Here is a 14,345-nt window from a genome sequence, read left to right on the forward strand (position 1 = left end):
TACCAGTTTTTAAGTGAAGAACAAGTTAAAGAACAGATTTCAGGTAATTTTCTGACGTGTGTATGGTAGTTTTGTGTAATCTGCTAGAAGATGGGAGAAACAAATGAAGTGATTCTTGGAGAGGACTTTTTATTTTTTTTGACAATTCAGAATCCACTACTTCCATAGTGCTTTTAAATATAAGGCTGTAAGCTTTGTGTTAGTTGTCTCTAATATTTATGTCCCAATATCTTGACCACATTTTAGGATGAAAATAATCATTTTAGATATGGTATTTTATATTGAAAAATTAGCTGTCTCGGAGAGGACATTTTTTTTGACACAATTACATACTAATTTGATCAAAATAGTCTGAAAACTTACTGGCATTCAACATTAAAACTTAACTATGTTTCCAATGATATGGAACCAAATATTTGTTTTATAGTATAAAGAATGATTTAAGTGCATCCCTTTTGGAGCTACCTGTGGTCAAAAAAGCACTTTTTCTAAATGACATGAGTAATTTTGCTAAATATGACATATATTGCCATACATTCACCAAAAATAACGTTATCACCAAATTTTTTTTTTGCATGGTAAATAGAGCTATCACAGGGCTACAATAAACAACCAAGTTTATTTTAGTCAAGCCTTTTGATATTGAAGATAATAAGTGTTAAATGTGATTTTTAGCTTGCGTACCCTGATTGTAAAACAACCCTTAAAGTGCCATTCCACCATTGGATGTATTCTTTGGCATAAAATACAATATATTTTATGTCAACATGACTATACAGAGAAATCTTTTAGCTTCAAAATGATATATCAAACATAATTTTTTGACAACGACAAGTATATTAATTTTGCGACCAAAGTCACCTACCCTTTTAATTTCCGCGCGGTAGTGAAACGTGATGTCATCGGCAGGTTCCCCTTCTTGTGTACCACGTGTCGGTTTATTTTTAGACCAAGAAACCCCCAAAGTGAGGGAGTCATTTCTCCTCGTATATGGGGGCCAAAAAAATTGCGAAAAATTGAGTTAATCTTTCAGTTAGCTAGATTTATTGGTATTAGTTAGTTATTGGTATTATTTTTATCGTGTTCTATCCGCCATTGCTGATAATATGTGCCACGTCACACGTCACGTGGTACACAAGAAGGGGAACCTGCCGATGACATCACACACGGAAATTAAAAGGGTAGGTGACTTTGGTTGCAAAATTAATATACTTGTCGTTGTCAAAAAATTATGTTTGATATATCATTTTGAAGCTAAAAGATTTCTCTATCTAGTGATACCATTTATATATGTTGTCAAAATATATTGTATTTTATGCCAAAGAATACATCCAATGGTGGAATGGCACTTTAAGGGAATCAGTGGATGATGTCAAAGAAAGTATAACTAATGCCAAGGTAAAGGAAGCAAAGTGGCTGAAAACAAGACAAGGTGGAATTATAACCGATAGCCTTTCAATTGTGCTAACATTTGAAGAAAATAAACTTCCTGGGAGGGTATTCATAGGATACATGAGTTATGAAGTCAAGATGTACAGTACCAGTCAAAAGTTTGGAAACACCTTCAAATTCGATGTCTTTTTTTTTTTCCCCTACATTGTAGAACAATACTGAACTCATCAAAACTATGAAAGAACATATGGAATTATATGGTAAACAAAAAAGTGTAAAAAAAACTTTCATCTTTTAGATTATTCAAAGTCGTCACTATTTACCTTGATAACAGCTTTGCACACTATTGGCATTATCTGAACCAGCTTCATGAGGCAGTCACCTGGAATGCTTCTCAATTAACAGGTGTGTCTTGTCAAAAATGGAATTTCTTGCCTTCTTAATGCATTTGACACCATCAACCAGTAAAGAGTAAATAATAAAAATACAGTAAATAGCCCTGTTCGACAACTGTAGTAATCCATATTATGTCAAGAACCACTCAACTAAGTAAAGAGAAATAACAGTCAGTTATTACTTTATGACACAAAGTGTCTTTTAGTTAATTAAAATAAAGAAAAAACATCGAATTTGAAGGTGTTTCCAAACTTTTGACTGGTACTGTATATCCCACCACCACTAAGATGCTTTAAGTGCCAAAAGTTTGGACATGTAGCTGCAAGGGGAAACAAAGGTGTAATAAGTGCAGTGGAGAGCATGAATATGGGCAGTGTGATAAGGATCCATCCATCCATCCATTATCTCTAGCCGCTTTATCCTTCTACAGGGTCGCAGGCAAGCTGGAGCCTATCCCAGCTGACTATGGGCGAAAGGCGGGGTACACCCTGGACAAGTCGCCAGGTCATCACAGGGCTGACACATAGACACAGACAACCATTCACACTCACATTCACACCTACGGTCAATTTAGAGTCACCAGTTAACCTAACCTGCATGTCTTTGGACTGTGGGGGAAACCGGAGCACCCGGAGGAAACCCACGCGGAGAACATGCAAACTCCACACAGAAAGGCCCTCGCCGGCCCCGGGGCTCGAACCCAGGACCTTCTTGCTGTGAGGCGACAGCGCTAACCACTACACCACCGTGCCGCCTGTGATAAGGATGCAAAGTTAAAATGTAGTAATTGTGGGGGGGAACACAGTGAAAGAGGGGAGGTCGTGTGTAAAGTGTGACAAAATTTAAAGAGGAAACACTGTGTCTAAAAGTAATTTTATATTGTTCATGGCTGAGGTCGGGCGGCACAGTGGTGTAGTGGTTAGTGCTGTCGCCTCACAGCAAGAAGGTCCTGGGTTCGAGCCCAGTGATTGACGAGGGCTTTTCTGTGCGGAGTTTGCATGTTCTGTCCGTGTGGGTTTCCTTCGGGTACTCCAGTTTCCCCCACAGTCCAAAGACATGCAGGTTAGGTTAACTGGTGACTCTAAATTGACCGTGAGTGTGAATGGTTGTCTGTGTCTATGTGTCAGCCCTGTGATGACCAGTGGTGTAGTGGAGATTTTTAAAGTGGGGGTACGCGATTCGTGATGTCATCGATTTGATATCATGTCAGAAGCGGTAGCCTTTGTTTGGTCGCCTATGTTTGGTATGAATGATTTGTATAAATGTTACGTTCTTTTAACAACACAAGAGGGCACAAAAAGACACTTTTTTCCAGACATTTTTGTGTGTGCAATTTTCATTCGTGTTTGTCAGTACAGCCCAACTGTTATGGCGAAAAGCCGCGGTTTATTTTGTCTCCAATAAATATGCCGAAATGGCTAAAGAGGAACAAATTCGCCTTCTCCTTCCGAATGCATCGTCGTAGACAGCACCACTCTGCTGTTGGAACTCAACATAAACCTTGCATAGGTTTAACATGGACTATCAGGCATGAAGCCAAAATATTGGAAATTATGATACACAAACACCTTTGTTCATGTTCGATTCATGTTCATTTGAGCCGAGCTGCATTCGGAATTCGATATTTTTACTAGCCTACTTACTGCCGTGGCAACAGCTACAGCATGTGTCCAGAAGTTCAAAAAAAGTCACGTCACTCACTCACATCGCATACAAACCAGCAATGGGCTGAAATTTATTATAAAAGGCACCAATCGAATAAATCAAGCATTTAGTCTGGCGCGATTGAGGCACCTGCGTATACAAAATACATGACATGCAGCCATTGGGTTAAGCCCTACCATGCACTCCTTCTTAAAGACTTGAGTATTTCTTTAAATTTATTGTCATTTCACATTTTTGGATGTACAACAAAACACTAAACAGGAAGGCCACAAAGATTCATCTCATCTCATTATCTCTAGCCGCTTTATCCTTCTACAGGGTTGCAGGCAAGCTGGAGCCTATCCCAGCTGACTATGGGCGAAAGGCGGGGTACACCCTGGACAAGTTGCCAGGTCATCACAGGGCTGACACATAGACACAGACAACCATTCACACTCACGGTCAATTTAGAGTCACCAGTTAACCTAACCTGCATGTCTTTGGACTGTGGGGGAAACCGGAGCACCCGGAGGAAACCCACGCGGACACGGGGAGAACATGCAAACTCCGCACAGAAAGGCCCTCGCCGGCCCCGGGGCTCGAACCCAGGACCTTCTTGCTGTGAGGCGACAGCGCTAACCACTACACCACCGTGCCGCCACCACAAAGATTATGAATTTCAAATCATATATATAATACAGTATGTGGTGAAATGATCTGCGTAAGGATGACCAGGCAGGCGATTATATCAGTTCTGTTGCCCTCTCGGTGCTGCTACCATGAACGCCCGGAAATCACACACACGCGCGCGCACACACACACACACACACACAGAGAGAGAGAGAGACCCTACTGTTATTATTAGGCTATTCAAAATCATAGGCCTATACTGAGCAAAAATCGCATTAGAACTTCAAAGATCATGAAGCATTAAACCGACAGATGGCGGAGTCAACCGTTTACATAATTCTAATATCTCGGCTGCGTTTAGAATGCATTCTACTTTGCGTCGCTACGTTTTACGTAACGTTCGATTGGGGCGGGCATTGATGAGCACAAAGGCACGTGTCACTTACTGTAGAGCGTATAAACTCAGGCCATTGAATGACAGTTTTTTTTTTAATCTCACCTCGGGAGAAGTGGGTGGACGGCGTACCCCCGCGTACCACGCCCACTACACCCCTGGTGATGACCTGGCGACTTGTCCAGGGTGTACCCCGCCTTTCGCCTGTAGTCAGCTGGGATAGGCTCCAGCTTGCCTGCAACCCTGTAGAAGGATAAAGCGGCTAGAGATAATGAGATGAGATGGCTGAGGTCATCAATTGTTCAGCACAGACGACAAGCTGAACAGAGAAAATTAAAATTGTAGTCAAATCTGCTGAGAAATTCTTGGGTGTAAAAGAACTGCTGTGGGAATGAGTCAGGGATACTTTAAATGAAGAGGTACAACAATCATCTCAAGTATGGGTTGGCTCAGGATAATGGTCTTGTTTATATTGCAATGGAATGCGAGGAGCTTAATAGTGAACGGGCAGGAATTTAAAAGATATGTAGATAATTTAAGTGTAAAACCTAATGTTGTATGTATACAGGAAACTTGGTTGATCCCCAAACTGGATTTTATTATTAAAGGATATACTTTAATAAGGAGGGATAGAGAATCTGGAAAAGGTGGAGGAGTCATAACATTCATACAAAAAGGTATTCAATATAGGGAAATTAAACTGAGGAGAGCAAGAGTCCCGGCCCCCATCATGCACACATTCTACAGAGGCACCATCGAGAACATCCTGACCAGCTGCATCACCGTGTGGTACGGCGCCTGTACCATGTCCTGCTGCAAGACTCTGTTTTTGTTTGTTTGTTAACCCCGCCGACAGTAGTCGGAGGGGTTATTATTTTCACCTGCGTCAGTCTGTGTGTGTGTGTATCTGTCTGTCTGTGTGTCTGCAAGATATCTCAAGAACCAATGGATCGATTTGGACCAAATTTTGTACGTGTTGCCAATCACCCAGGAAGGAAACCATTAAATTTTGGAGGTCAAAGGTCAAGGTCATGGCAGAACTTCGAAATTTTCGCCCAATGTATTTTAATAGGGAAAAGGCGGGGTTTGCACTCGTTAGAGTGTCCCTGTCTAGTTAACCCCGCCGACAGTAGTCGGAGGGGTTATTATTTTCACCTGTGTCAGTCTGTGTGTGTGTGTATCTGTCTGTCTGTCTGTCTGTGTGTCTGCAAGATATCTCAAGAACCAATGGATCGATTTGGACCAAATTTTGTACATGTGTTGCCAATCACCCAGGAAGGAAACCATTAAATTTTGGAGGTCAAAGGTCAAAGGTCAAGGTCATGGCAGAACTTGGAAATTTTCGCCCAATGTCTTTTAATAGGGAAAAGGCGGGGTTTGCACTCGTTAGAGTGTCCCTGTCTAGTTTGTTTTTGTTTTGCCTCATACTTAGAAAGGTTAAACTCAAGTACCACACCCCAGTCCAGCTGGTGGCGGTAATGCACCATTAAAGCTAGTCGCCAACCGCCATAAAACCGAAAGAAGTAGTTTTAAACCCGTTTGCAATTCTTGTTGGTTAAATATCTCATCTCATCTCATTATCTCTAGCCGCTTTATCCTTCTACAGGGTCGCAGGCAAGCTGGAGCCTATCCCAGCTGACTACGGGCGAAAGGCGGGGTACACCCTGGACAAGTCGCCAGGTCATCACAGGGCTGACACATAGACACAGACAACCATTCACACTCACATTTACGGTCAATTTAGAGTCACCAGTTAACCTAACCTGCATGTCTTTGGACTGTGGGGGAAACCGGAGCACCCGGAGGAAACCCACGCGGACACGGGGAGAACATGCAAACTCCGCACAGAAAGGCCCTCGCCGGCCACGGGGCTCGAACCCGGACCTTCTTGCTGTGAGGCGACAGCGCTAACCACTACACCACCGTGCCGCCCTGGTTAAATATTACATAAATAAATGTAAATTCAGTAATGTAATACCCTCCCCCCCTTTTTAAAAATCTAATTCAAATATTAAAAACTATTTTTTCTTCAAATAAAAAATAGTTTTAAACTACAAATTTATCTTTAAATTTGTAGTTTATTTCTTTTTATATATACCCTTTTTTGTATACTTAGTACTTTTGCACCACTCCTTCACTGTCTTATCTTCTTCTCTTTCTATATTTTGCTGCTGTAACAATCTAAATTTCCCCTTGTGGGATAATAAAAGGCTATCTTATCTTATAACCCCAAACCTAAGAAAGCATTGCTGCTGTTAATACAACTTTATAGTAAATTATTATTATTATTATTATTATTATTATTAGTTGTTTTTTTTCCCCTTTCCTATCTCTCTGATCCTCTGACAAGACTGTACTGGTTGAGTTTTGCACATTTTCTGCTCAATTTCTATGTGAATTCTATGTTGCCAATAAAGTTAACACACACACACACACTCATGAGGTCGTGACAAGGGTAACGATAGTTACTAAGACTAAGTGAGGATTTAACATGATTATGAAAAATGTAAGTGTTTAGTAATGTCCTTTTCATAGTCCTGCATGATTCTTATTTATTTGTTTGTTTGGAAACTAAATTTGAATTGAAGTTTCATTTATTCGATTTGTGTATAAAATGTACCAAGAATCAATATATTATTGACTAGATAATCAATTTTTCTGTTTGTTTTGGATTAATGCACCACATTCATCATTTCTACAAGTTATTTTAATTTTTTTTTTTATTTTTGTTTAAAGGTTTTCCTAAAATGTGCAAATCAAATGTCTGTCCTTCTAATGATTATTTACAAAGAGTGAAGTATGTGCATAGAATCAAATAACAATTAAAAACGAGCTAAATACCACAAGATAAAAGGCATAAAAAAGTTAAGTTTAATAAAGTTTTATGTGTCAAAATAACAGGAACAGGAAACGCACCGTGTGGCGCATGCGCACTGTGCAGATTACGGCGGCAAGCGTGAGGTGAACGTTGAGGTACTTGAAAAAATAAATAATTAAAAAAAACATCACTTATACACATGTTATAATGTGCCTGTGGAAACGTTTATTGTTTTTATTATTTGAAATAGGTGATTAAAGTTTGTATCTGTGCATAATTTGACAGAAATATGGAATATTAACTGGAGGCTGAAGATGAATGGGGTTAGCTTGCTGCGTTAGCCGGTTAGCCGAAAACACAGCGCTTGAATCCAAACGCTTCCTAAATGAACATGTAGTGCACTAAATAGGGTGCAGCCAAGGTTATTGTTTTTCGCTTTTTAATGCAGTGAGTGTGTAGAAGTTATTTTGGAATGGAGCAAATCACTTTAAGTTCTGCTGGCTGACCTGGTTGGCATCTTAGTTATTTAATTTTATGTAAACTACTATAACTATGCTACAAATAAACCTGAGAAAATGTCTCCAGTGTTGTTTCCCCCCATAGTGTATCATATTTTTATCTGAAAATGGAGTCATATATATATTTTTTTATTTTCTCAGGGTCTTTACATAAAAAATAAAACAGATGTCCAAACACTTTTTTTCTTTTAATCAGTTTAAACCAAAATTTGTGTACAAAAGTCTGTCCTTGTTTGTATATATGGTTTATCATGTGTCCCTTTGTGATTTTTGTAGGTGCGCACAGCACTGTGTGAATTCTGACAGAGAGAAAGGGTTCGTTCTCAGTTATTGAATCCACTGCTCTGTAAAGATGGACTTCCAGCACCGAGCCGGTGGAAAGACCGGCAGTGGCGGGGTTGCTTCAGCCTCCGAGAGCAACCGGGACCGGCGAGAACGCCTACGCCAACTCGCGTTAGAAACCATAGACATCAACAAGGACCCTTACTTCATGAAGAACCATTTGGGCTCTTATGAGTGCAAGCTGTGTCTCACACTTCATAATAATGAGGTATGATCAGAAAACCTGAATTTGTTAATCTACTTTATTATCTGTAGGGACTTCTCCATATTTATTTCATTCTTGACTTCTTCTTTAGGGGAGTTATCTGGCTCACACACAGGGAAAGAAGCACCAGACTAATTTGTAAGTATAACATTTTTGTCTACAAATGGTATCTCGAAACGCTCACGTACAACTTATTACCACTGCTTTACATCACCTTTCCTTTAATAACACTTTAATCGTATGGGATCTGAGGATACTAATTGTGTAGTTTTGCAAATGGAATTTTTGTCCATTTTTGCTTGATACAAGGCTTCAGCTGCTCAATAGGCTGTGGTCACCATTGTCTGAGTCTCCTCTTCATGATGTGTCATACATTCTCAATAAGAGACAGATCTGGACTGGCAGCAGGCCAGTCAAGCACACGCACTCTAGTCTGGCTAACGCGACTTCAAAGCTCTGCGAGCATTTGGTCTGGCAAAGATATTAAGCCCAACCATTTCCCAAAGGCATGGTTGACCCGCCTCCCTGAAATGCCAGTTTGCTACTGGTCGAAGCCAGAAAAGGCTGTGACGAAGCTTAAACCAATCACATCACTCTTTCCTCTGACGTATGTGACGCGACGGAAACTGCTTGAGTAACGGGAAGAAGATAAATACCTCCAGGGCTGCTCTTTGCTCCGTTTTCAATGAGAACTTCCCGTTGAATGCTTTCAATACAGCATCTACCGCTGTGTCAAAGGCTTGCTGCTGCTCCATGTTCGTAATGTTTCTAGTGAATGAAGCGCTTCCGGCATAGATTCTGTAAACAATCTATGGCTTCCGGTCGCAGTTCTACTATGTCACTGCCTTGAACACGCCTCTACCCAGGGCCGTTGGAGATGCTCAAAGTTGATTGGCTCCCGATTTTTCGGGAGCTTGGAAGAGGTGGAGATAGCTTGCCTTGCCAGACTAAGCTCGCAACAGGCCCTCATGTTGCGTCACACTTAGGATGGGCGGGCCCAGGCTACACGCGCACTGTCTATGAAGCCATGCTGTTGTAGCTCTTTTGTTGAAGACTTTTCTGTGGTTGAAAACATTGTTAGATATTGGAGCCTCCTTCGGTAAATGTTAATCCTCAGTGAAAACCACTCCATATTAACAGTTGTGTGTGGTTTGTTTTTTTTTTCTTCTAGATACCGGCACCCTTTTTAAAATTAATTTCTTATTAGTCTTGTGGAGTGTCTGCTATATAAGCGCTTCTGAATGACAGTGTGTTAGAATGAGTGCATTAATATAACCCTGCCATGTGCAACTGGCTGTGCTGCTGCTGTTGTAGAAAATTAATCAACGCCATCTGATTTGAGAATTCAGAAGTATGTTGAAATGGGATATAATATGGATATCGTCATGAATTACATTACAGTACACTTTTTTGATATGTTGTGTGCATCTTCAGTACTTTTCACACACAATGATTCAGTAACTTGCCGTTTCCATATTAAAATCTACACGTGCTTTGTTTCATGTTTTCTCTCATACGTTTGCCTCTGACTTTTGACCCTTTTTTTCCCCCCCATTCTAATCTTAACCCTGTTTATTTTTCCTCTTCTAGAGCACGAAGAGCAGCTAAAGAGGCCAAAGAGGCTCCAGCCCAACCAGCGCCCGAGAAAGTAAAGGTGGAAGTGAAGAAGTTTGTAAAGATCGGGCGACCAGGTTACAAAGGTACAAGCCTAAAATGCTGTAACTGTAATCGATTCAGGATAAAATGTTTGCTGTCTCTTCACAAATGTATTTTGTTCATTCTGTTTCTTTTTTTCCTTAGTAACGAAACAGAGGGATCCAGAGACGGGTCAACAGAGTCTACTGTTTCAGGTTATATAATTGGTGCTTCAGTCTACAGACAGATAAATGTATTTTGAAATAAAACCTGGGACAAAGAAGTGTTATTTATGACACTGATGCACATTGTACTGTGGGCGTTTTCCTTTTCAGATTGACTATCCTGAGATTGCAGAAGGAATTGGACCCAGACACCGCTTCATGTCTGCGTATGAGCAGCGTATCGAGCCTCCAGACCGTCGCTGGCAGTATCTGCTCCTGGCAGCCGAGCCCTACGAAACCATTGCGTTTAAGGTCTATTTCTAGCCACTAATATTCCTTTTAGTCAATATTAATTATTAAAACAAATGTATAAATTGTCAGAATATGGCCAAAAGTATGTGGACGCATGACCACGACAAACATATGTAGTTGTGCCACAAAGTTTGAAGCAGACCGTTTCCCTTCACTGGAACTAAGGGACTCGAACCTGTTCCAGCATGACAGTGTCCCTGTGCACAAACTGAGCTCTATGAAGACATGGTTTGACAAGATTGAAGTGGAAGAACCTGAGTGTCCGGCGCAGAGCTCTGACCTCAGCCTCGTTGAACACCTTTGGGATGAACTGGAACGCCTAACAGTCACACTCCGTAAGCTTCTAGAAAGCTTTCCCATAAGAGTGGAGGTTTTTATAACCACAAAGGAGGAATAAATCTGGAATGAGATCTTCAGAAAGCATGTGTGTGAATGGTCAGGTGTCCACAAACATTTGGCCATGTAATAGATGTATATTCTTGGATTTGTGATGTAATCTGTGTTGCTCCTTGATGGACAGTGTTCACTCATTTTGGGAAGAAAAAAAAAGAAAATTCTAGAGAGGCATAATTCGATCCTCCTCCTCTTAATCTTGTAAATTAAGCAAAATTACTCAAAATAATGTTTACATTTTATTTACATGTATTTGTCATACAAATAAAAAAACTGCAGCTGTGTAATAAATAGATTTTAATTATAAATTATAGCTAGAAATGATTTTGCAAAGTATGAACAGGCAGCTTAAATAAATTCCTCAAAATTATCACGTGAAAGTGGGGGGAAGTAGCCGATGTTTATAAATCTTATTCATGAGGCATTTATTTATTGATGATAAATTGTCCTGAAACTGAACTGTGACTGATTGATTTAGGTGTTACCACGATTTAAAGACTGTAGTTATTATTTTACATCACACAGTCCTACATCTTTATCATTTCAGTTCAGTTGTTCACTGGGCGATAACTGCGTTCTTTCTTCGCATGCTTCAGGTCCCGAGCAGAGAAATAGACAAATCAGAAAGTCGCTTCTGGACTCACTGGAATAGAGAAACGAAACAAGTAAGAGTCTGGAGATGTTTGTTTTCTACCAGAGACGATGCTGATTCTGTCTCAGTTCCATCCAGTTCCTCTTTGTGGATAAATAAAGTTGGTCGAAGTCAAAGTGAAATGTTTGGTCCTGTTTTGTGTTCCTCAAACAAGAACAGTTGTGGTTTTTTTTTTTCTCCCTCTAGTTTTTCCTTCAGTTCCATTTCAAAATGGAGAAGCTTCTGCCTCAGCCTGGAGGACAGACAGCTCCTGCTACCATCAAGCGCCCACCTCCTCTGATGACTGGCCTCAGCATTCGACCGCCTACTGACACCATGCCCCCACCACCACCCGGAGGAATTCCAGGGATGCCCCCTCCTCCACCCAACGGCCCTCCACAGATGCCCAATGCTTCTGGCTTGCCTCCTCCTGGTGCTCTGCCACCCCACCTGCCCCCACCGTTACCTGCTGATGGACCAGGAGGAATTTCTTCTTCACCAAGCAACTGATTGGACACTTAAGATTTTTTGTTTGTTTGTTTTTTGTCTTTACATTGGATTTTGTTCAGCAGGTGTTTTGTCAACTTGTTGAATCAGTCTGATTTTTGTAAATAAGAACAGGAGGTTTGTATACATCAGAGTGTGGTGGTTATTTTTATTGTTGGTATTTTTATAACTGCATTCCTGCTAAGATCACGGCAGCCTCCTGTTCTCTTGAACCCTGAATGTTTCAGATTTCATGCACAAGCTCTAATAACTGAATTCTCTCCTTGTTTGGAGGTCCACTTGGAGACTTGATCTTCAAACTTTACAGTTTAGAGTATTTTTATTTTTTTTTAAATAAATATGATCTTTCTGATATGAGACCACCACAGCCACATTATCCTAACATCAAGTGTTTTTTTTTTTTTTTTAATGATTATTAAAATCTGATAATGGTTCATGTTTTCTGAAGTGCTGCTGTTTTTGTTGCATATCTTATTTTTTCACTTGCATGTCATGTTCGGTCTGACGGTTTTGGGTTGCTGTCTCATTACTGTGTATTTATCACGCGTAAGGATCATGTTCAGAGAGTCATAACAGTACCTGTAATCCTGCGTTTGTCCGATATAAATATTATCCTGAAGTGGCAGTAGCAAATAAATTATACATGTGCCATTGAAATAGCTTTCATTTAAAATAGCTCTAATCTTTTCGCCTGGTTTCAATAATACATAGCGTAGAGGTAATAAAAAGAAATTGGGTTCTGAGAAACTCTAATTGGAAATCCTGTTTTAAAATCTAGGTTTGGGGATATAATGGTATCAAAAGTTGAGTCATTGTTTTAATCCGGATTGATATTGGCTAGCTTGAGTCGTAGTATTTTGTACTACATTTATTTAGTACAAAATTTTTTGTCCAAAATATGGAATAGCTAATGCATTATTATACTGGTAATACATTTTAATACAGTTTTGTGATTTTTAAATATCGCCTAAGAGAAGTGACCAAGTAGTGCTGTATTCATTCAAGATCGGTTATTCCGTAAACTGCTATTAATTTCATATCAAGAAAAAGATAACCACTTTATAGTTTCCAGTTGGTTCTGAGCTCATGTTGACTGCTTGTCCCGAGTTTCTCATGTTCTCCCGGTGTCCTTGTGGATTTCCTCTGGGATCTCCAGTTTTCTTCCACTTCCCAAAATCAGTGTTGTTACCAAGTCACTAAACCTTGAGTCCAAGTCCAGTCTCAAGTCCCCAGTGTTCTAGTCCAAGTCCTTAAAGAAAATTTTGGGTAGAGTCCAAGTCTGAGACAAATGACACAGCTGTTGCACACACTAAAACACATTGATAGCTTTGAGTAGTGTGATGTGTGTCCCACACCATAGCCTACAAAAAATAAAGAAAAGATGTCTTCCATCAGGAATATGCATGAAATTAGAATAAAAATTAACGTAGATATAAATATCTTAATGCATATTATTATGGCATGTTACAAAAAATAAAGAAAAATCCGAGTCCTTGTCTCCAATTTACGAGCCCGAATGCAGTTAATGAACAAGTCCGAGTCATCAGTGCTCAAGTCAAGTCATGAGTCCTTAAAATTAGGGTACGAGTCGGACTCAAGTCCGAGTCCTGGGCTCGAATACTACAAGCCTGCCCAAAATCCTGCCAGTAGATGAATTATCTACAGTGGTGCTTGAAAGTTTGTGAACCCTTTAGAATTTTCTATGTTTCTGCATAAATATGACCGAAAACAACATCAGATTTTCACACAAGTCCTAAAAGTAGATAAAGAGAACCCAGTTAAACAAATGAGACAAAAATATTATACTTGTTCATTTATTTATTGAGGAAAATGATCCAATATTACATATCTGTGAGTGGCAAAAGTATGTGAACCTTTGTTTCAGTGCCTGGTGTGACCCCCTTATGCAGCAATAACTGCAACTAAATGTTTCCGGTAACTGTTGATCAGTCCTGCACACCCGCTTGGAGGAATTTTAGCCCATTCCTCCGTACAGAACAGCTTCAACTCTGGGATGTTGGTGAGTTTCCTCACATGAACTGCTCACTTCAGGTCCTTCCACAACATTTCGATTGGATTAAGGTCAGGACTTTCCAAAACATTAACTTTATTCTTTTTTTAACCATTCTTTGGTAGAATGAGTTGTGTGCTTAAGGTCATTGTCTTGCTGCATGACCCACCTTCTCTTGAGATTCAGTTCATGAACAGATGTCCTGACATTTTCCTTTAGAATTCGCTGGTATAATTCAGAATTAATTGTTCTATCAATGATGGCAAACTGTCCTGGCCCAGATGCAGCAAAACAGGCCCAAACCATAATACTACCACAACCATGTTTCACAGATGGGATAAGGTTCTTATGCT

General features: G+C 40.1%; 1 protein-coding gene across 1 annotated transcript; it reads left to right on the forward strand.

Annotated features, from left to right (window-relative positions):
- Positions 1-7,357: 7,357 nt before the first annotated feature.
- sf3a2 (splicing factor 3a, subunit 2) lies at positions 7,358-12,638 on the forward strand. Its single transcript, XM_060905362.1, has 8 exons — positions 7,358-7,429; positions 8,069-8,342; positions 8,431-8,477; positions 9,930-10,039; positions 10,140-10,189; positions 10,310-10,450; positions 11,440-11,508; positions 11,682-12,638. The coding sequence occupies exons 2-8, from the start codon at positions 8,145-8,147 to the stop codon at positions 11,982-11,984; spliced, it is 918 nt and encodes a 305-aa protein (XP_060761345.1). The 5' UTR covers positions 7,358-7,429; positions 8,069-8,144; the 3' UTR covers positions 11,985-12,638.
- Positions 12,639-14,345: the final 1,707 nt, after the last annotated feature.

The sequence above is a fragment of the Neoarius graeffei genome, chromosome 23 (assembly GCF_027579695.1).
Source record: "Neoarius graeffei isolate fNeoGra1 chromosome 23, fNeoGra1.pri, whole genome shotgun sequence".
NCBI lineage: Eukaryota > Metazoa > Chordata > Actinopteri > Siluriformes > Ariidae > Neoarius > Neoarius graeffei.